A 23,729-nucleotide genomic window follows, 5' to 3' on the forward strand; every position below is an offset into this window, starting at 1 on the left:
AGGGTGCCTGGAAATCTTCTGCTCCCAAGGAATTAGCAGAACACACTGGGGCATCCTCCAAGGGGCTTTCCTGGTGCTGCAGCTTCGTCTCCACCTGTGTAAAATGTGGGGGCCATGTGCTGGCCTCTACCTGCTGTCCCCAGCACTGTCTTTGGTGCTGCATCATCACCTCTTGTCCACAGGAATTTTGGCACATTCATATGTTTGGTTTTTTTTTTCCCCCCACTGTTTCCTGCCTCTGTCTCTCCTTTACTGGCTCATTAAAAAAAAAAAAAAAAAGAGAAAAAAGAGAAAAAAATTAAAAAGTGCAATTTGCCTGTTTCAGAGATGCCAGTTCTGGTAAAGCCACCGAGGACTGCGGCTCTCCCTCCCTTACCCCCAGCACATCATTTGTGACACATCAGCATCTCCCAGGCTGTCCTCAAGCAACTTGGACAATTCCTCAGAGTCACCAACCCCTGAGGGCTTGAAACTGAGGAGTGAAAGGCCTGAAAAGAGGGAGAGCAAGAGTGTCCCTCTGCCTCTTGGCTTGTCCCATCTCATCCTGGCTGCCAGCGGCTTTTCCAGTTGTGTGTCCTCTGTTGGCTCATGTGGAGCAGGTCATTTCACAGGGGTTTCTCATGGCACCACTGACTCCTGGGGCTCCTCATGTCTCAGTTTTGGATGCTCAGTGCCTGGGCAGCCTGTCCCCATCACACCAGAGAGAACTCAGCCTGGAAGCCGGAGCAGCGGCGCGTCTTGGGCGAGCACTTGGTCAGCATGGAGATCTGGGTGCTGAAGTTGGTGCCGTTGCTGCCCAGGGAAGGGTGGTGGTACTTCATGTCCGAGCCCAGGAACCTCTCCAGGTGCCACCTCCGCCACTTCCTCTTGAGCTCAGCTTGCACCTGGGCGTGGGGGAGACAGAAAAGGCATCAGGGCATCACTTGGTGTTGTTCTGTTTGTGTGACTCACCCACCACTAAATGTGGCTGTTGGGAAGGAGAAGGATTTGGCAGAAGGTCTCACAGATATGTGTGTGTAACAGAAAGATCTTGGAATGTAGAATCTGAAGAAGGGATAGAAATGATAGCCAGTTTTGCTGTAGAGGAACCTTTTCCTCTCTTTGCTGAGCCAGTCTTACTGGGTAGCTAAGAAAGCAAAGAGCAATGAGCTGGAAGGGGCTTTTGTGACTCTGAGCAAAGGATAAATCCACCTCAAACCAAAGATGTTTTTACCAAGCAAAACAATTTTCACAAACAAAAATGCCATGTTGCAAGTAGAGAAAAAAATCTCAGAATTTTCCACTGCAAGAAAACTGAAAAACAACTTCTAGCTTAAACTGTAACATACTAACCTTTTGTAATTAAAACATAGTAGCATCATTATGATAACATTAGTAGTTGTGATAAGCTATAAGTAACAGTAAAAGTATTGATTGGTTGTCATGCATTAAAATGATCTACAATCAAAAGTATATCATGTATTGTAACCAAAACTAAAGAAAGCTTTCAAGTGAACCCACAGCTGTGGATAACAAGGCTGTGGGCTGAACTCTTGTCACCCACAGCCCATGAATTGCTGCATCATTTGAATATAATAAACAGCATTTAAAAAAGCCTGTCTGGAGCTCTGCATCCCTTGTTTTGAGCTCTTACACTTGGCTTGGCCAGAACTTTTAACCACACAAAGGGGACACTCCAGTGGGTAAATCACTGGAGCAGAAATCCCTGGGCTCCATCAGACAAGAATTTATTATCAGTACAGTCAAGGTGCCAGACAACTTCAATGACAACACTTGGTGAGTGTAATTAAGATGCTTTCTTTTTCAGTGCCCTGTTTTTGGTCCAAATAGAAATGACTTAACTACAGCTTGTTTGTAGAGCTGTCAATACAGCTGTGCTTCTTTTTTTTTTTTTTTTACAGAAGCTGCTTGCTGCTGCTCAGAGAGTTTACAGAAATAACCTGGTTTGCACTGTCCCAGTTTAAATACTGAATCAACCTGGCCACTGTCCTTGTCCCCTCCTGCAGCCCTCCAGTGCAGATTTTTAGGTAACAGCATGCATTAGATAAAACAGCTGTGTCTGAAGGGCTCTGGGATAACCAAACATGGGAACAGCACAATGCCAGGATGAGAATGCCAGGACTAAAATGTGGGACAGTCAAGATTACAGTAATTTCATGATTATAAGCCGCACTGACTATAAGCCGCACTTCCAGGTGCCAGCAACTTTTCATTCTTTGTCCATATATAAGCCACACCTGATTATAAGCTGCACTTTGGGTTCGGACCAAAATTTTAGTCAAAATGGTGCGGCTTATAATTGTGAAATTACTGTATTCCTGCCAGGCAGAAACACGTTCACCTGCACTGCTCTGTGCTTAGCAAATCCCGCCAATGCCTGAGCTGGTTTGGCAGTGAGTGTGATCCTGGGGAGGATTCCTGGAGGCACCAGGCATGAACAGGGCTTAGATTGGATTTATCCTGCCCTGCTGAAGGTGGTCCCTTGGGATCAGGGATTGTGCAAGTTCGCACAAGAGTTCTCTTGATGCTGTTTAGTGAGGGAAGGATGGGCTCAGCAGCAATGCTGCAGTGCACACACAAGTCCTGATGTGTTTGTTGGTTGTTTTTTATTGTGTTGAAAAGTGTCAGGCAAATGGTTGAATTGTTTTCCTGGAGAGAGAGATGAGATTTGGATGCTTCCTTCCCCCCAATATTGTAACATCAGGATCAGGAATGGGACACCTCTCAATCCACTCTCCACATGCATCCATTTTTTCCTAGCTGCAAACATTAACCAAAACACACTGAGGGTCTGGTCTTACCTCTCCATTGAGAAAGCAGTACAGAACTGCCACCACAAATCCCTGGGGAAAGGAGAAAACAGGATTTTAGCACTGCAGACAAGGAGAGAGTGTAGATCCATTCAGCTCTCAAAGGAGAGATCACACAGTCACAGAATTGTTCAGGTTGGAAAAGACCTCAAAGGTGATGAAGCCCAACCTTTCCCCCAGCACAGCCAAGTCCACCACTAACCCATGTCCCCAAGTGCCACATCTGCACAGTTTCTGAGCACTTCCAGGTGCCAGATGTGCAGTGATGAAGGTGTAGACAGGGATGTTAATCATTCACCACTGAATGAAACTTGCTGCTCCAAGCCCCAACCACCCTGGCCTTGGACACATCAAAAATACAAAAACTGAACTGAGGTGCTTGTTTTTCTCCCTTAAGCATGAAAAAACCACAGATTCCAATGTACAGAGGAACATTTTCTTTTCATTTCTTAAAAGCAGGGAAGAGAATCTCATTCTGGAAGGCAAAATATAAATTTATCTTTCATCCTGGCCAGGCTGGAGTGAATAGATTTTCCACAAAGGTACAAGAGCAGGATTGGGCATGCCCAGGAAAAAACCCACGTCCAGCTTGTTCCACTTCTCCCTGGTGACAGACCTAGTGACAGACCTGGTGACACAAATTGTGGCTTACCTGGAATGACCCAACCACAAGCTCAAAGACCAGCTTCACTTCTGCTTTGAAATTGTCGGGGAAGAAAGCAAACATGATGTAGTGGATGCCAAAGAGAGGGATCAGCAGCAGAGTGGACTTGGCCAGCCTCCTGTTGGAAAGGCAAACATGAGCCATGAGGGGAGAGGGAACAGGGTAAGAGGCTGAGGAATCTGCAGCTGAGCCCTGTGCAAGCCCAAAAATTTATTATTTCTCCTTGTCCCACAGACTGCAGATGGCTGGTGATTTCAGACCTGGTGGCACCATAAAATGTGACATTTTTATTCCCAGTAGCTCCACTGGAGGTATTTCTTTCCTCCTCCTCTCTTCTTCCCCTCCCACCAGAGATCTTTTTTTTTTTCATCTCCACAAGCTAAATCATCATCTAGCAATGTCTTTGTTTGCCTGGGATTTCTGAAAATTACAGCTTCTGGGAGAGAAATGGTATGTTTAGCTTGGAATAATGACAGGCTACTGCAGAATGAATGTCTCCAAAGGAGGGGGATGAACAGTATTAGTGCTTAATGGCATCATGCTGGGTAATCAGGGGTCTAATTAGGAAGAGATGATAATGTATTAAATGTAATCATTATTAAAAAGTAGCTGGCAGAAAGAAAATGAAACCAAGGGTCTAAGGATGCTCGTGGGGGTTTTGTCTCCCTTGGTCACTCGTAAGCTGTGACATCTCCCCCTCTCTCAGAGCCTCTGGGGGAAATAAAGCTAAGGCTGGGATGTTGGAAATATTCATTTTTCCACCTGCAACCCCTCCACCTTCAAAGCATCATCAGGCTCAGACCTCTCAGACCTCTCAGACCTCTCAGACCATCTTCATTTATTTGCCACCTGCAGGAGCCCACAGGGAGGCTGATGTGGCAGCTCTGTGCAGAGGATGCTCATCCCTGTGTCTCCCCTGTAGCTCTCCCTGGGCCTGGCTTGGAGACAGCTCAGTTAAGGCTGTGATTGGAGGCTCATCCCAGGCAAAATGAGATCCCAACCACCCCAGGCAAAATGAGATCCCAACCATCCCAGGCAAAATGAGATCCCAATCACCCCAGGAAAAATGAGATCTTGCAGGAAGCTGAGGAGCTTCACAGCAGTTTGCCTTTCCCACATCCCTCACTAGCAGGCACATCCCTGCTCATAGGGATCCAAAATCGGAGTTCTCTTGGATGCCTTGCTCTGCCACAGGACTGTCACTGTCACTCTCACTGTCACTGCACTGTCACTGCATTGTCACTGTCACAGCTGTCACTGGTGCTGCATTGTCACTGTCACTGTCATTGTCACTGTCTCTGTCACTGCATTGTCACTGTCACTGTCACAGTCACTGTCACTGTCACTGGACTGTCACTGCACTGTCACTGCACTGTCACAGTCACAGTCACAGTCACTGTCACTGCACTGTCACTGTCATTGTCACAGCTGTCACTGTCACTGTCACTGTCACTGCCACTGGACTGTCACTGCACTGTCACTGTCACTGTCACTGCATTGTCACTGTCACTGTCACTGCATTGTCACTGTCACAGCTGTTACTGTCACTGTCACTGTCACTGCATTGTCACTGTCACTGCACTGTCACTGTCACTGTCACTGTCACTGTCACTGTCACAGCTGTCACTGCACTGTCACTGTCACTGCATTGTCACTGTCACTGTCACAGCTGTCACTGCACTGTCACTGTCACTGTCACTGTCACTGTCACTGTCACTGTCACAGCTGTCACTGCACTGTTACTGTCACAGCATTGTCACTGTCACTGCATTGTCACTGTCACAGTCACTGTCACTGTCTCTGGTGATCATCACTCCGTGCTCCCTGCTCCTCACTCCCAGAAGCAGCTCTGGCCAGTGGGACCCATGCTGGTGTCACCAAGCCCTAACCCCCCCAGGTCCTGGCAGATAAAAAAATCACTCATTTCCCCAGCAGTTCAGTGAATATCAACAGTGACTTTGCAGAGATTTCTCCTCTCTCCCCAGTCTCTGAGGAACATCAGCCTAGAGGAGATGTGCTGCTACCTCTGTGTACCACATTGGCAGAGATGCTGCTTGCAACCTCCAATGGGTTACAAAATTTTACCTTATTACAGACAACACTGGGGCCTTAAATACAACATTTCCCCTCCTGGCTGGACTGTGGTAATGAAAAGGACATAAATGACAAAGCTTGACTCTCCCTCCTCCAATCTGAACACCTCATACCAGTCTCTTGCTCCCAACACTGAGCTTCACCAGATACTGAGTTTTTGATTTTATTTTGGGTTCTGTGATTTTTAAAAGACTCCACCACCTAAACACTGCTCTCAGGAAAATCATCACCCAGTCACAGAGTAATTTCTCTCAAGCCTGAGGCAGAACTGCTCGGGGCATTGTCTAAAGCTGGTTAAATCCTCTGGACACCATGGATTCTCAAAGGCCTCATTACTCTCATTCCCAGCACATCCAGACCTCCCCTCTCTGACAGATACACCTGGTCACAGGTAATTTTGGGAAAACATGTGTCCATTAACCTGCATGGAACCCGCTCCTGCCCTTGGAGGTGGGCAAGAGTGAACCAACATTTCAATCACACTCTTGAAATCATAATGGAAAAGTTACTCAGAGGACTTTGATGACAATATTAATCCAGGGACATGGACACAATTGGAGAGATGAATTATGCTCCAGTTTTCTGTTGCAGAAGACAAATTCTATTTGCCTGAAATATTGCTGTCCCATTTTTGCACATGTTCCTGTCATTTCCAGAAAACTGCTTTGGGAGACTCGTTTTTAGAGCTTCCAACACATGAAAGCCCAGCTCCCTGTGTGCAGCATTAATGATGGAATCAGCAGCACACCTGAATTTCCAGCCTGCAGCTAAACTCAGACCTTTTGGAGCTGAACAATGCTGTCAGCATGTCAGCAGACTGTGTTTGTAGAAAATAAACAATACAAAATACACACGAGAAGGAGGGAGAAATGCAAATGAGATATCCAGGATGCTGTTAGTTTAAGAGAGATTTGTCTCAGATTTGGTAGAGTCATTTGGTCAGGAAAGCCCTCCAAGGTCACAGAGTCCAGGCTGTGCCCAATCCCCACCCTGTCCCCAGCCCAGAGCTCTGAGTGCCACCTCCAGCCCTTCCTGGGTCACCTCCAGGGATGGGGACTCCAAACCTCCCTGAGCACCCCCTTCCAATGTTTAACAACCCTTTAGGTGAAGAAATTCCTCCTGATGTCCAACCTGAAGCTCTGCAGGCACAACTTGAGGCCATTTCCTCTCATCCTGTCCCTGTTCCCTGGGAGCAGAACCCAATCCCCACCTGGCTCCAATCTCCCTTCAGGGAGTTGTGGAGAGCAGTAGGGTCACCCTGAAACTCCTCTTCCTCAGGCTAAACACCCCCAGCCCCCTCAACATTTCAGCATCAGTTTTTTGCTAAGAGCTGCTGGCCCCTGTAGTCACACCCCAGAGGGCTCCATAGATTGCTGTCTAAATGGAAAAATCTTGGGACCATGCTGAGAACTCGCCTTGGTGGGATCCAACCTTCAGTTTCACACATTTAATATTTGTTTCTACAGGAAAATGTTGACTGCAATGAATACAGAAAACAGATTTCCAGCTGCCCCAGCCAGATGTGGCTGGTGGCTGGGTGACAAGGGGACAAGTGTCCCATAGACCCTGTGTCCTGTGTGACAGGTCCATGCAAGTATTGGAAGTGTCCTAAAGCACCTTGTGTGGCTTGGAAACCTAAAACTATAAGGGCAGTTTGGAAGGAGCTCTGAGGAGCCTGGGGTAGAGGAAGGTGACCCTGCCCATGGCAGGGGGCTGAAGCTGGATGAGCTTTAAGGTCCCTTAAAACCCAAAACTTTGTGGGATTCTGTGATTCTGTCAAGTGAGCAACCCATTCATCCCCTAATGGAGCTGAGCTGTCTTTGGAGGTGGGTGAAACACTAATCTAACAAAATTAGGATTTTAGTTAAAAGTTAAAAGAAACTGGGCTTGAGATAGTTACCTGAAACTTCAATAATTGATTGCCTGTCAATTTATGTTTGCTTAGCTGTGCTTGCAATGGGAAAGGATGAAACTGGTAGGTAGGTCCAAAGAACACAAACAATTGCAACCAGAAACTCATTCTTTGCAAAACTGGAGTTGCCCCAAAAGCCATTTGTACTGTCATTGATAGAAAAGGTCAGGGTGAGGAAGACTCACCTTACTTCCTCCTTCTAAGACCCCTCCCCACAAAAACGACCCCAGACTTAATTCAAGAAGCCAACCACGCTGCTTAATTGCCATTCCAGCTAATTAAGGGATGGGAGGGGCTGGTATTATGAATATGTATTTGTTTGAACCTTTTGTCAATAAATAGACTCTGTGACCACCTGTAATTTTGCAGTGTGTATTGGGGGTTACCCCACGCTGCTGCCCAGCGCTGAATAAACATTCACTTTGTAACTTTAAATTGTTAGAGAGTCTTTTGTCTGTCACAGTTGAGTATGGGTATTAGACCAATACTCATATTTTGGTAAATCATGGGGAAGGAGGGTGAGGACGTGGAGGTGTCAGGATCAGCTGTCCTTCAGCAGAACCCCCTGTTGGGAGGTCAGTCAGGGGAAATCTGTGTTTTCCAACATCCCCTACGGTTGTTTACGAGGCAAAAAGAGCTTTCCTGGCAGCTCCCACCTCACTGGAAGATGAGTGCTGAACCCAAAGCCCAGCATGACCTCTGAGATAATCTGGGCATAACCCTTCAGATGCACTTGTGCCAAGGTGAACAGGAGTCAGCAGTGCCTGTACTAGAACGTATTTAAATATGCTGATTTAATCTGTGCACCTGCTGCAAACCTGGGGTGCAAAGATAAAATTCCAGTCCAGAAGGGGAGGTGGTAGAAAGTACAGGGTCTGCTAATGTTGGTGTGTTGTGATGACAGAAAAACAGGTAATTGGCTTTGGCTGCTGCCAGGAAAATTAAGGTCAAAAACTGGCATTTCCTTTCATCAATCTGAGAATCTTGAGGCAGATTAAATGAATAATTCAGCATCACCAGAAAGAAAGTTTCAGTGCCTTGGCTGGGCAGGATTTAAGGAACATATTGTTATTGTTTTCCATCCTGCAGGAAGATGAACTGAGATTTTTCAGGGTACCAAAAGCACAGCTCCCTCCGAAGACAAAGATTTACAAGCAGACACTGGACTTTTTTCATTTAATTCTTTTCTAGGAAATATTTGATAAATATCCAGGATAGCTGAAAAGTGGAGCCAGAACAGTGGGAAAAGTAAAAAAAAAAATCTTTTATTTTATTTGTGTTTAAGCCAGAATAAATCCATGGAGATAGACATTTCTTTCATTTCCAATACTGCAGCTGAGACCAGCCTTGGCCACTGAGAGATGTTGATCTCTCCTACAGGTTGTTCATTACATAAAGCCCCACTAAGGTCAACCTCATATCCCCAGAATAAAAGCATTAAATCAAACAAAACTTCTAAGACAGTGATCCTTCTCAATAGAGAAGAGAAATGTATTGAGTTAATCCAATCTTGTTTAGAGATCTCTTAGGATAAGGAAAATTTGTCATAGATCCTACTGAGTGGTAATTTTCTAGATCTCTCCTTCTGAAAGGTCAGGAAAAAATAAACCTGTACACTGTAGAAAGCAATTTTTTTGTTTTCCATCAGGCTCCTTCTGCCTTCAGAATCCAATAAACATTAAATATTCAAAGAAAAATCATATTTGGCTTCATGATCATTATTATTACTCTCATTTCTTCATCATTAATCCCAGGAGAAATCCCTCTCACCTGCCACAAACTGACATAAAACCTGCCCAGCTGTTTTAGCAAACGCTCCATTTCCTGATTCCTAATCTGCTTTAAGCAACTAAAATTAATTGACTTTGATCAGCGCAGACAGACGCAATCACAAACCAAGACCCAATCATGAACTATCAAGCAGCCAGGCAGGTTTCCCAAAAAAACCCCACAGGACAGGGCTGGAAAAGTCTGGGACTTACGAATATTGGCTGGTTTCGTTGTGCCCAACATCTGGGGAATGCAGCTTCTGGACCAGGATACGGATGATGCAGATGAAGAGGATGAAGTTCACCTGTCAAGATGGGAGGAGAGGGGTAAAACATCAGTGTTTTTCTCTGGGGAAAAGAGCCCATCACTAGGGGGAATTCCTCTCACTGGGATGTTTTTGCCATGGAACAAGCTGCCAAGGGAATTCATCTCACTGGGATGTTTTTGCCATGAATGAGCTGTCATTGAACAAGCTGTCTTGGGGTAACTTTGTGGTGTTTGTATTCCCAGTGTTGTGTTGGTGTTGGATATTGAGTGCTGCAGCTCTAAGACTGGTTCCAGGAGTGAAGGGGGAGAGAAGAGGTGCAGAGTTTGTTATCAGAGACTGCACTTGCTCCCTGCTTGAATCTGTTTCCTAAAGGAACCCCACTCATATTTTCTCCCAAATTTGCCCTAAACCAGGACACAAGCCATGAGCAGAGAGCCCCTCTCGGACACAGGATGGCATCTTGGGCCTGACATCAGCCTGCTTGGGACTTTGTGTCATACATCCCAAGTATGATGATGTCAAGCCCATCGAGCACAGCTCCGCACGACGTCCGGGGAGGAGCCTTGGGACCCGCGGGGACACGGGCTGGGCTGCTGAGCTGAGTGTGGAGAGCCAGGGAGAGCAGACAGAGCAAACCAGGCCAGACCAAATCAGACCAGACCAGACCAGGCAAAACCAGAGCAAACCAGAGCAAACCAGAGCAAACCAGAGCAAACCAGACCAGAGCAAACCAGGCAAAACCAAATCAGACCAGACAAACCAAACCAAAACAAACCAGACCAAACCAAACCAGACCAAACCAAACCAAATCAACCAAACCAAACCAAACCAAACTAGACCAAACCAAACCACACCAAACCAAACCAAACCAAACCAAATCACACCATACCACAACCAAACCAAACCAAACCAAACCACACCAAACCAAACCACACCAAATCAACCAAATCAAACCAAACCAGACCAAAGCAAAACACGAGGCAGGATCCAATCCATCAGCCTCTGCTCAATCCTATTTGATGCTGTAGGATTTAGCTTTTGTATTTTTCAGATCCTGTGCTGCTTTAGTGTGTAGCTCTAAAACTCCATAGCCTGTCAGCTCCTGTTCTCCCATTTTATTCAGATAAAACAATTCCTCTCTTGGCCTGAAACTCAAGGTTATCTTACTGTCTCAGGCTTCAAAAAATACAAACAAAAGTGAGTTAGTGGGGAGCAAACTGGAAGTATATGAAGCTGTAATTGGAGCATTAACTCAATATGTAAATGGGGTTAATAAAACTTATAATTGTATGAAAAACTCTTGACCATCATCCACCTTGGGTGGAGCCCCTTGGAGGCTTTTGACTGCTCAAGGTGCACCTATAACAAATACCCACTTTTATTCTCTTCATCTGGTCTATCCTCTGTTTCAAGCATCATGTTGGCCATGTCCTGTTGGAGACCTTGTGCAGCAAGGGACAGATGTCCCCAAGGCAGCAGGGAACATTCCCTGCTGGCATTGTTAGAGCAGAGCAGTCTGGCTGAAATCCAGATTTTAGGTGGTTCTTTCCACCCCAAAATCTCACAGCGCTCTGCCAATGAACTCAAGCAATGTGAACCTTATTTCATAGCAAAGGTGTAGAGCTGAGAATGGGAATGTCCTGATGGCATGAACTGAATAAAAATCTGCTTCTTTCCAGGTCCTCTCCATTGAGTCATCCTGTTACCCATGCAACACAGACAACAGAAAAGCAATGACAGATTTCTGGGGACTTAGTTCAGTTTTAGTTTGGCACACAACCCCTTTCTTTATCCTTTCATGGTCAGTGAATGTGCAAATGATTCTGATTTTTAGAGGCTCAGCAGCTGGAAGGGATTGTGTTAAACCAGCCAGTCTGATTCCTTGCAAGAATAGATTATAAGATTTCTTCCAGCAATTCCTCTACTTATCACAACAATAGATGAATAAAACAGATTGAAGCTCATCTCTCAAATAGACACTCTTTTTCCAAAGCCAATGAGTGATAGAATATTAATTGCATTTCTTGGTTATGATGCATTACTTAATCACTTCTCACCTATCCTGAGCCATTTATCATAGCTTCTGTTTGTATTTATTTCCTCAAATGAACAGTTTGTGTGTCTGATTTGGTGGCAAGTGAAATTTATTAGTCCAAACCAGTATTATCTAGATCAATTACACTAATGAGCATTGATAACACACAAGCTGCTGCAAGGAAGGCAAGAGTGCAGCAATTAAATTCTGACTGTGTTGGCTTGGAGCAGTCAAGAGCAAATATGGAATGGAGTGTGATATAAGGGCTTGGTACAACCTTGGAATTCCATGGCAGAACATACAGGAATCAGGATATTGGAGAAGTTGTTTAGATTATTTTTTATCCCCAGAGTATAATCAAAGGTAATCAATGTGCTCCCAGTGCTTAACACCTTGTACACGAGATATATCTCATGTATAAAGCTCTTACAGATCTTGGATATTTTCTTGTAGATCTTGTAGAATGTATTTTTTTATAGATCTTGTGTAATTTCTTCCTCACACAGGGATATCAGCTATATTCCCATGGATTTGGGGGAAATGCTGCATTACCCCCTGGAGAAACCTGCTGTTCATCAGCCAGTGGCTATCAGCCCTTCCTTTAGGACAGATTTATAGGATATCTGCTGAAGGAAAATCAGGAACTGCTGGGTAAATTCTGTTTGGCAGTGAGGAAAAGATTTATTGGCCAAAAGAAAATACAGGCCCATTGATCTGAGGAGAATAAAAGGGTGTGTTTTTTGACTGAAAGCTTATCTCAGGAAAGGGAAAATACTATCTATAGCTATCCAGGATGATATAAATATTTGGAGATGTGTCATCTAACTACTGTGTTTCTTTCCAGTCAGGTAAACAGAGCAAGATGTCATCATTGAAACCTTCAGTCTGGAATCCTTGCAAGATAAATGCCACAGGAAAAAAAAAAAAGTCTTCTTGTAAAGGTCATAATGTACATGGAATAAGAAGAATGTCTAAGGAAAGATTTCTGTTTCAAAGAGATATATTTGATTTGATTTGTTGCTTTTTTTGTTTGTTTGTTTGTTTTGTTTCCCTTCCCACATCCTTGACTTCATTTAAGAAATCTCAAAGCTAAGTTTAACTCCAGTCCATTTGATTTTAAGGTTTGGATCCATGCCCAACAGAGCAGTGTTCAACAAGCATGGAAGGACCCAGAATTCCTCAGAAGTGTTCTGGTTTGTGTGGTCAGGATTGATCATATCCAGAGGATAAAAATAAAACACCTCTGTTGATTTTTCTGGAAATTAGCCAAGCTCCTCTTGAATTAACTCCAAAAATACACAGCTGGAATGCAACCCTGTACTGGAGAGACAAATTCCTGAGGGAATTCACCCACTCCCTTTTTATCTAAGGGGAGATTGATGGTCGGACTCATCTCGTGTTAATTTGTAGTGTTGACATCTACAACTGAACGAGTCATCCTCAGAGAAACAAACCCACTCCTAGCCCAGCTCATCTGATGGAATTCAGGTTCCTCAGGCACAAGGAGTCTTTCCTGGATGTCCAAGCACATTCCTCAATCTCCCCTCCCATGGCCACTCCACCAAGGAGAGGGAGGTGGTCAAAGCTACACCAAGTGAGCTCCTGGTGGTCTGGTCACTCAAACTCCTCCCATGGTCAGTGCTGCAGGTGGGGGGGTTGATCTGGAGGAGAATTCCCTCATCTTGAAGCAAATGTTTGATGTACAGTGGGATTCCACCTGGCAGTGCATTGTCCAGGACATTTACAGGACACTTCTCTACATCCCTTCACCCCTCCCCACCTAGGACCAAAGGTGGCTTTGCAGCCAGCAGAATGTGCTGATACTTTACCAAAATAGACACCAAAATAGGAGTTTTAATGATCCACCAGAATGGGGATTCCACTATTTCCTCCCAGCACCTAAAAAAAAAAACAAAGCCAGACTTAAAACATCAATCACAGCAAGCAAGCAGGGCTGTAACCTTCTCAGCTTTCCCTAAAAGCCAAATTTTGCTAGGCTGGGTTGTGTGAAGAGGACTAAACTTCTTGTGCATGGACTGAGAATGGCCAAAACTTGCTTTGCAGTGGCTGTGAGCACTGATAGGTACCAGATATCCCAGCTGTGATGCCATGGAATGGGCTGGAGGATGTTAGCCAGGGTGAATGTGGGGGAGGATGGTGATTTTTAAAATTTCTCCTACAGTGAGTTCTGCTGCAGGGAAATTCTATAGAAACCATGAAAATCAATCAAAATCTATGAAAAGATTCATCAGGGCTCAGTGCTGTCCACCATCCTGTATGGAGGGGTGTTGGATCCCACAAATCTGGGATCCAAACCTTCTGGCACTGAGTCCCTGGAGAACACTGCTGTGACCTGAGGCCCTGGAGAAGGCTCCAAATTTGGGTGATGGAGTTAAAATCACAGGTGTGGAGTTAAATAGAAGTGTGTGATTTCACATGGTGAAGGGTTTGGAATTTAAGGTTTTTATAATAGAGTAATAGGTATGGGACAGGATGGAGGATTTTGGGTGATGTCTCTTTTAGTGTTCATCCTCCTCCTCCATGGTTTCAGGCAGTAATTTCTGGTTGGTCAGTCAGTGTCACACTGAGGGTCATGGGAATTTGGTTATTGGGTTAAAAGTATCAATAATATAGGTGTTAATTCTCTACTGGACTGTTTGGCTTTAAGAGACCTTGTAGCTGGATTCATCTCCATTTTGCTCACTTTTAGCTGGTGGCTAAAAGTGTTGTAGAACTCTCTGTACTTTAGATAAGATTTAATAAACAACCAAGCCCCAAACATGAGAAAATTCATCTCCTTCGTGTGTTTTTTTAATCCTGGCTCTGAGTGAAGACAGAAGAAACTCCAGACAAAGCACTAATTAAAAACTCCTCCTTGTTGCAGAGGGGGGTTGATAAGCACAGAGCATTTGGCACCAGTAGAAAAAAAAATAAAAAAATTACATCCTTCTAAAAAAAAAAATAGCAGCCAGTGGTGGAGTTAGTCCCACTAAATCCAGGGTGGGATTTATTTCCTCCTGAAGGCAGAGCTGTCTGCTCACACCACCACTCACCTGGGACTGCTCTAAAGCCATTGAGGACATGAGAGGAAAGGGCTGATGTGGAAATGACTGATACTGCTTGGGACACATTTACCTGCACAGTCAGGTGATAGAAGGGGCATTTTTAGGAAAGAATTCATGGGAATTGGGCTGCTGTCATGTAAGAATAGATCAGTGGAGCCCACTGTAGACAATTTCACCCAGATTCAGCTCCTCCAATTCCAAATGCTGGCAGTGAAGGCAGCAGGAGATGAAGAGAGGCACTTTTAGTTCCTGAAACCTATTTTAAGCACCAACTTTAGGAGATAAAAATTGCACTTTGTGGACTACACTGACTACAGAGACATGGAGCAAATTGCTCACATGCAGATGCTTCCTGCAAGGTGTGTGCTGCCCCTTCATTTAAAATTAAAGTGGCTCTAATTATATCTAGAGCACTTCATTTTTGATATAAATTGAGACAGTCTGAATGAAGGTCATTTTCATTTGGAGTTGGAATATTTAAATAGAAGCTTAGTGTTGTTTAACCAATTTAACCTAAATTAATCTGGATTAATTTCCTGTAATTTTTCTCTCTTCAGGTAATGAAAAAAAAAAAAAAAAAACCCACCTGTGTTAGGTATTAATATATTCTGTAAATTCTTGCTCTGTATTACTCAGCACAAAAATGTAGGGCTTTAAAGCCCCCAGAAAATGCAAAGAATTCTGTATTTTTATTAAGAATTATTGGAGCTGAATGGGAATATATAGTAAGAAAAACTGGTATCCAGAATGGTTCAATCCCCCTGTCTCTGTCTCATTTAGGGGTTATTTATTAACAGAGTAAATAAGGTCAGTTTTATGCAGATAGAGTGAAACCATAAAGGACGTAAGTAGCCCTCAGGAAATGTGCTGGCATGACTATAAATCAAAAATGCAGTGAGAAAACTGAGCTGCTTCTGGTACTGAAAAAAGGGCAAATCAGGACACATTTGGAGGGGAGAATGCAGGGGAGAAAATGGACTTAACTCCAGGATGGAAATGTGAGAAGTGAGGGAATGCACACTGAGGATGGAATAAGCTCTTGATTCTGAATCTCTCTGGGGTGTTTCCTACAAAACCCTGCAGTCTGACTGCCTGAATAAAGGCAAGAATGAGGATTTCAGGATCAAATCCTCTTTACTGGCACATATCCTTGGATAACTCTGGTATCTGCCTCATTTTCTTAGCTCCATTCTATCTGCTTCTCCTACAAAATATCAAAGGCTGCTGCTAGGTTAAAAAGGATGAAGAATAGATCCTAAAATCTGCTTGACAAAAAAAAAAAGAATTTTGAGAACTGGGAGAGAATTCTGTTTATTAACCAATTGGGTTTATTATTGGTGTTTATTAATTCCTGCTGCATTTTTAGTGTCCATTCTGCAGGGTGCAAATATTTGCTCTGAGCATGGGGCCAAATGCAGCCATCAATAATATAAATAAATACAAATAAAAATAATACATAATAATAATACAAATAATACAAATAAAAAAATAAAAATGCTCACAAATCCCCTGAAAATATACTGACCAAGGCACTGGGAAGCAAAGAGGGTGAGTGGTTGGCCTAAAATGACATTTCAGGGAGTCCTTGGAGCATTTCCTGGTGGCAGGGGAGAGGAGAGAGCAGGCACTGCTGCTGGGTTTTGGGTTGTTAAGACTTCAGGGCTTTCCCTGGCCATAAAGAAAAGCAGATTTATATTATAAAGGAAAGAGAACTGAGTGCACAGGCTTACCCAACATCGAAAAAGTAAATCCTGACAATAGTCCAGGCAGTGATGAACACAGAGGGGGCACCTGAGGAGAGAAGAGAAGGGGTTGCTGTCAGAAATCATGATCCAATGGTTACCTGATTTAATTAGATTATTTAAAATCTGCCTCCTTTCTCAGGGCTGTTCTCCCTCACTCCTGAGTGACTGAGGGGATGCCTTCCCTCAGGGGTGCCAAAATACTGCACATTTCCCACCCTCACATGCCAAACAGGCAAGGTTCCCTTTCCCTCCCTGTGGCCATGCAAGATCAGCTCTTTGGAATTGCTCTGAGCACGTTGATTTTCCTGCTGCAGTGCCTAGAAAAAAACTTCCAGGGGTGAAATGAAGGAATGGGATCACTTGGGGCACCTCCATCAGGAGGTCACCAGAATGATGTGTTTCTCACACACAAGCCATCCAACAGTTAAATGTTTGATTTAGAACAATAAATATGAAATATCCCTGGGCTCTTTTGCCCTGTAAGGGAGCCTGGAGTGCCAGGTGAAGCTGCCTCTGTCCCCTCTCCAGAATCTTCCAGGGTGTCTCTAGTGTTTGACTGGAATTTGGTTGGAAATACTCCAGGAAGGACACATCTCTTTGCTCTGTGTGACTCACAGATTATGTACACTTTATTGCCAGTGATTTCCAAGTGCAATCATACTACAGTCAGTAAAAACTGTAATTAGAGCATCCAAATTATTAATTCATGCACAGTCCATTCCAGACCCATCCCTGATGCTCTTGCAAATGATGGATGACTGAAAGGCCAAAAGTTCCCTCAAGCCTCAATTCTGGAATTGCTCTTCTGCACCCAAGCAAGCTCAGGACACATGAGGAGTGCAAGAAATTTCCTTTGATTTAAATCATTCCCTTTGTGCATTTTTTCAAAAACCTGCCAGCTCTGCAGTGCTGAAATAAAGAACATCTGGAGCACAAGGTGAGTTTGGAGAAGGTCTGACCTGAGTGACTGAACCAAGACCTGCTGCCATCATCCCTCCTCCTGCCCAGGGCACAGAGAATCATCTCTCCCTGCAGTGGGAGCCCCAGTGCAGCTCCTGCCACTTCCTATGGAAGTTACTCCTTGGAAAATTGATCCAGTCCTGAGCCCAGGCAAATCCCTGTACATGGCACAATTCTATTTTCAAGATTCTTCCCCACTCTAATAATTTCTCAGTTTCAGCTATTGAGAGCAGGCAGTAGAAAGTTATTTGCTTACTTAAATATGAATCTTCCACTAAATGGCGTGAAGGGGAAAAAAAAATCTGTTTCCTTTTTGGAGAAATAGAAGTTGATCTGGTAGGAGTAAATGGCATAAGTTAGCAATTCAGTTGTGAGTTGCTTTGTGACGAGCTTAATTCTCCCTTACCATTTTTCTTATTTTATTTTGTTTTGCTTATTTTATTTTATTTTATTTTATTTTATTTTATTTTATTTTATTTTATTTTCATAATATGGTTTTAATTTAATTTTTTTAATGCGTTTGAGACTGGATTTGCATCGAGGCTGGAGAAATCAGCAGTGCAGTGAACAGAAGGTTTCCAGCATGAGCACACAGGTGATGGGAGTCAGGCTGGCCTGAATTCAGGGTCTGGTTCAGCCCAGGAGCTCTGCTTTGCTGGGATCCATCCTTACAATTTAAGGTCAATGCATGATATCAAACTTGAGATCCTAGTCAGGATCAAAGAATTCCTTCCCAATATCCAACCTAAATCCACTCCCTGTCAGTTTGAAGCCATTCCCTGTGTCCTGTCCCTCCATCTCTTGTCCCCAGTCCCTCTCCAGCTCTCCTGGATCCCAGCTTCTCCTCTCCAGATGAACATTCCCAGCTCTCCCAGCCTGGCTCCAGCCTTGGAGCAGCTCTGGGGGCTCCTCTGGAGTTGCTCCAACCACTCCACATCCTTCTTATTTTGGGGACCCCATGGCTGGATGCTCCTGTGCAGGTGGAGTCTCAAATGAGGACAGCAGAGGGACAAAGTCACCTCCCTGACCTCTGCCCACGTTTCTTTTGATGCAGCCCAGGACACAGTTGGGTTTTTGGGCACATTCTGAACTCCTGCCCAACCTCTCATCCCACCAGCTGCCCCAAATCCTTCTCAGGACTCTGCAGGGCTGGGTGCTGTCTACAACATCCCTGCCCCATTTGAGTGCCCAGGTTTCTGTGCTAAATTCCTAAAAATGCCAGTGAGGATCCCCAGTGGCATCCCCCCGAGCAGATGCGTACCCCAGCCGATCAGGATGTACCACCAGAAGTATTTCCTCTCTGAGAAGAAGGAGATGACCAGCAGGGTGTGAAGGTACAACCCCTCCACCAGCAGCCAGAAGAAGTTGGCCATGACACAGTACTGGAAGAAAACCATCATAGCCTTGCAGCCCACCTGGAAGAGCAGAAATGGACAGTGGTGAACAGCAGCACATTGTCTTGGGTTACAATACAGAGTGTGATCAAAGGTTTCTGTTCTATCACCATCTGTTGAGGGTGGGGCAGTGATCCTGATCTCTGTGGGAGATATTCTGCTAATGGGCCATCCATTGAAACCAGGCAGGGCATTGTTCTTTATCTTTTCACAACCCATCCTTCCTCCAGCCAGTCATTTTCTGCTCATGGCCATTGAGTCCCACTGTGGCACTGATAAAATTACTGCATCCCATTGGGAGTTGCTCCAGCCAGGGGGAAGAGCTCAACATTTCTTACCAAGATAAAAACAGAGGTTTTGGGACACTAAGGGAGCCCCTTTCTCCACTGGACTCCAGAGGAAAACCGGATTTCTCCACATCCCCACTGGAGCTCCGGAGGGAAACTGCACCTTGTACAGGAGCACTGCTCCAACTGAGCCACATCTGTCACTGCAGGAGGATGCAGCCACCATGGAATGGGACTGCTGCCAACACCCTGCCTGACGGGTGTCAGGTTGTACTCTGACTGTGTCAGGGTTTGGGGTTTGTTCTTTGTAGTGCTGTATTTCTATTTTAATTTCCCTAGTAAAGAGCTGTTATTCCTAATTCCCATATCTTTGCCTGAGAGTCCCTTGATTTCAAAATTATAATAATTTGGAGGGAGGGGTTTACATTCTCCATTTTCAAATAAAGGCTCCTGCATTTCTCAGCAGACACCTGTCCTCCAAACTAAGACACACATTCCCACAAGAAAGAAATTCCCACCAAATTACCATTGACCCTTGCTCTGGGTGGATCTTTGGGATTGCTTTGTGCAGCACCTGAACTCCTCACGGAATGAATTCTATGCTGAAAACCCAAGTCTACAAAAAGTTGCTCCTCTTCAGGAGAAGAAGGACTGGGATATGTATTTTTAAAATAAAGGATAGGTGGGAGAAGCAGGGTAAGCACACAAAAGCATTCACAGCTTTTATTGCTCTGGAAGGGGAGACATTTCAAAAGAGAAGGGGAATTGTTTACCTTCAGTAAATGAATAATTAAACAGTAACTTGCTGTGTGGAGATTTCACTGCAGCACAGGTAATGGGAACAGTTCCCTTAGCAAAGGAATGGATATAAATGGAAATTTCTGACACTTAAGGGAAACTTTGCACCCACTGCATCACTACACATCCTCGAGGTGTTGACTCAGCAATTGTCCTGTTGCTTTCAGTGCCTCTGCCTGGCTCTCCCTGCACTTTCTGGGGCAAGTGTTTGCTCTCACTCCCTGCTTGGTGGCACTTCCCTGGTGTCCTGCATGTGCAGAATGTTTAATTTACAGCAATAATTTGCACCAGTGACAAGACCCCACTTCCCCCTGTACTCCTCTCCTGCTGAAAGCAGCTGCTGTGAAACACTGGTTAAAAGAATAAGTGTGGAAAGAGTTTAATCAATGCCATGTGTTTTGGGAGGGACTGTCCCCACCCTCAGCCCTCAACTCATCAGTGTGTGACACTGGGGACCCTGCTGGGCTCCTGATACCCAAATTCTGTGCACATCAGCTCCCTCCTGTGAGGCACAGCACAAACACAGACCTGCTGAGGGGTGCTGATGGGGAGGCACAGCAGGAATTGGACTCCCTTCCCTCTCAGAATATTCTGAGTGACTTCAGGGAGTGCCAGGAAGGGAAGGTGGCACAGGGGGATGCAGCAGCCTCACCCCCACGGCACCACCACACATCTGGTTTCCTTGATTTTGTGGGCACACAAAATGTGACAAGTTTGACATTGCCACCCCTCCTTCCTTCCCCCCAGACCTGAGTTCCTGCTGGGTGTGTGCAGGGAATTCCTTTGTGCTTTCACTCTGCTGGTGCTTGGCCCTAATTCAGCAGCTCCCAGGTGAGTTTTGGGGGGCAGGTTTGATGTATCCCAAGCATCAAATCCTGTAAAACAAGGATTTCCTTTGGGGATTGAACACCAGGGCATCACTTCTGATGGTTGCACAGAACTCATGGCAGAGGCAGGAGCACAGCACAAGGGACTGCAAGGCTTCACAGGACAAGGGAAGGCTGCTCACAAACAGTGCAATGATTTCTGCCCTGACTCTCAGGAAGGGATTTCCAGCCTGACCTATTGCTGCACAGAGAGAAAGCTGTGCTGAACTCAGGCTGTGGCAGCAGAAATTGCACATCCAAATCCATCCCCTCTCCTCCCAGAACTGGCAAACACCAATTTTGTGGCAGTCCTGGCCCTAATTCCTCCCTTAAAGTGGTGGTGGCTCGTCACAAAGCTGAGGTGGGTCATGGTTAGCAGCTGGATCTGATCATCTCCAAGGTCTTTCTTCTTCCATGTTTTTATTTCTCCATGCACATGGGCAGCAGCTGGGTTTCAGCAATTTCTTCTCTGCAGGACCTGTAGCAAATCAATTCCTTGCTGAGAGATATTTGCTTATTTGAGCAGTTCCTACCACTGGTGGAGTTTTTGGTTTTACCTGGAGAAAAGACCTTTTTGTGCACTGTTTTGGGAGCATGGCAGTAATGTCTTGCAGCCAGGGATCCCCCATGGCACAGAGATGTTGTTGGATGCACTATTCTGTCTTTAAAATTAAATAATGACATTTTTCCACTGTCTGGGCTTGCTACTATTGCCCAAAGTAGGTAAATTTAAAGCAGATATTTCTATTAGAGGGGTAGTTTTATTGTTGATTATTCCATTGATCCTCTTTGAGAGTGGCACTTTTGGAAAACAGCCCTTCCTGCCTTTGGGGAGACCTTATTCCATGCAGCACCTGGCCATGGGTCTCACCTTCCTGATTGATGAAATTCAGCCTCAGAGAGGCTGGTTTTATTCTGGGGAATAAAATCCCCTTTTATGTATGATTTCTTACCCTTTAGATGACAGACACAGGGCAGAGATGAGCCATTACAACTCTAGAATTTGTTTTTTTTCATAAAGAGCAGACCTCACGATGTGTCACTGTTGAAAGACTAACATGGGCTATTTTTAGAACAGGCATTTTCAAGAGGAAAAGCTGAATTACATCACTGATTTTTCTACTCTCTCTTCTCCCACAGGCTCATTTACAGATTATTTCCTTGTCTTTCCTCAGGGATCTTGCTCTGCTCATGCCCAAAGATGTGGCACTGAGATGTTTTTCCCCCTGATTTTGTGGGTGGCACATCTACTCAAGTGGCTCCTCTCCTGTTCCTCTCTTCAGAGCTGCATCAGGGATGTGCCATTTGCTTTTCCCATGAAAATCCCTCCCTCTCCAATTGGCTGAGCACTGGGAAGGACTCTGCCTCCAGCTAAGGGGGCACTGGGCTCTTGACCCCTCCTGACAAACCCCAACACATTTGTGCTTCTCTGCCAATTCCTCGTAGTCAATAAGAAAATTTAATCTTGATTTTTTGTACAAATCTGCTGGAGTCTGCTGTCTTAGACCTGCTCAAGGGCTTTCAAGAGGAAGAGGCAAAGAGAAAGGACACAAGGGTGAGAACAAGAAGACTGAGAAACAACCCTGCCAGGTTTTTTCCTTGTGCCCATTTTCCTTTTGAGCAATGCTAGCCCTGAGAAAAACACCTTTCTCTTCATTTTTTTAGCTGGGTCATCTGGTCACTACATCACCTATAAAAATACAGTTCAGATGCTGGAGGCAGGAATAGCTCAGAGCTGAGTGTGCACTGAATATACACATATCATTCTCCTCAGTGGCAGTAACTCTGCTCAGTCATAACTCCTCAAAGTTGTCAGTCTGGACCAGCTGATGAATTTCTCAAGCTCAATATGAGCAGCTTAGTTGGGCAGGAACTGGCCTGAATTTTTGAGGCACACACACACCCAGCACACATCCATGATCACCTTGTGAATGCAACAAAACTCTGTTAAAAAAGGCAATTAACTTCACAGAAATGCCAACACAAGCCTCCCTTGCCTTCTTTAGTAGGGATATGGTTTGTTACAGGTTTAGGATTTGGGTTCAGGGAGGATTTAGAACAAAGGAGCACAAAAATCCCCATCACAAGACCTGCCCTGTACAGAATCATGGAACAGTTTGGGTTTGAAGGGACTTTTTGGGTTCCTACCCCTGCATGGGCTGTGCTGGGTGTGGACACAACCCCTGTGCAGACCCCAATTCTACCCTTGTGCCAATAAACTCTGAGGCTTTCTGTGGTGTGGAAGGTTTGGGGCAGGGCACCAAGGCATATTTAAACCAGCTTAAACATCTACTGAAGACATCCCATGCAATTCTGGTCAGTGATGCAGCTCCTGCAATTATTTATGGAGTTGGGACAGTGCATGCAGCAAAAATGTGGGCTGAGATCTGCCTCAATCCATCAACCATGGAACCCTGAGACCTCAAATCCTCCCTGGAGCTCCTCTGGTGCTGTCACCTGGCTCCCTCTAGCACTGCAGCAGGAAGAGATTTACACTGAGATTCCTGCAGGTCTCTTCCATAAAGGACTGATAAAATCTCATTTTCCCAGTGACAGATTTATCCAGCACTCTTGGTTTGTGTTGCCCAGAAGACATGACCTGTGGGAAGGGCTGCTGAGTGATTTGCACTCAGCAAGAGCTGATCTCCTCCCCAGCCTGGTCAGAGAGGCTTCTCTGACCTTATTTCAAAGCTTTTCACAGATCCCACTCATGACCTGGAAGATGGGACAGCATTGGGCAGGTATTGCCTGATTTGGAGATGCTGAGATTAAGAATTTCCAGCACAGGGACTGGCCCAACCCTACAGCTCCATAAAGTTCCACTTTGGACACTCACAATCATAATTAAATTCAGGAATACATCACTTTTGAGCTGTTCCTCCCCCTTTTGTTGAGACATCCACTTTAACCAAAGCATAATGAAATCTGTAACAATGATCCAATAACCAAATAATTGCTCTGCTTGTAAGGTTACACAACATGATTAATTCCCCATCTCACTGGAATTCATGGAAGTGTCAAATTCCCACTAATTTTATAATCTAACTGCTCTGTCCATGGC

General features: G+C 44.9%; 1 protein-coding gene across 1 annotated transcript in view; it reads right to left on the minus strand.

Annotated features, from left to right (window-relative positions):
- Nucleotides 1–266: 266 nt before the first annotated feature.
- The window catches only part of VIPR1 (vasoactive intestinal peptide receptor 1), a 98,356-nt gene continuing 74,893 nt past the window's right edge, over nt 267–23,729 (minus strand). The window contains exons 7-13 of the mRNA XM_033071699.1: nt 18,585–18,738; nt 16,349–16,409; nt 13,383–13,452; nt 9,463–9,554; nt 3,463–3,592; nt 2,802–2,843; nt 267–884 (exon numbers count right to left, since the gene is read on the minus strand). Of these exons, the coding sequence (XP_032927590.1) occupies nt 693–884; nt 2,802–2,843; nt 3,463–3,592; nt 9,463–9,554; nt 13,383–13,452; nt 16,349–16,409; nt 18,585–18,738 (741 nt within the window). The 3' untranslated portion in view covers nt 267–692. The remainder of the gene's footprint in view (nt 885–2,801; nt 2,844–3,462; nt 3,593–9,462; nt 9,555–13,382; nt 13,453–16,348; nt 16,410–18,584; nt 18,739–23,729) is intronic.

Source organism: Catharus ustulatus, chromosome 1 (assembly GCF_009819885.2).
Source record: "Catharus ustulatus isolate bCatUst1 chromosome 1, bCatUst1.pri.v2, whole genome shotgun sequence".
NCBI classification, from domain to species: Eukaryota; Metazoa; Chordata; class Aves; order Passeriformes; family Turdidae; genus Catharus; species Catharus ustulatus.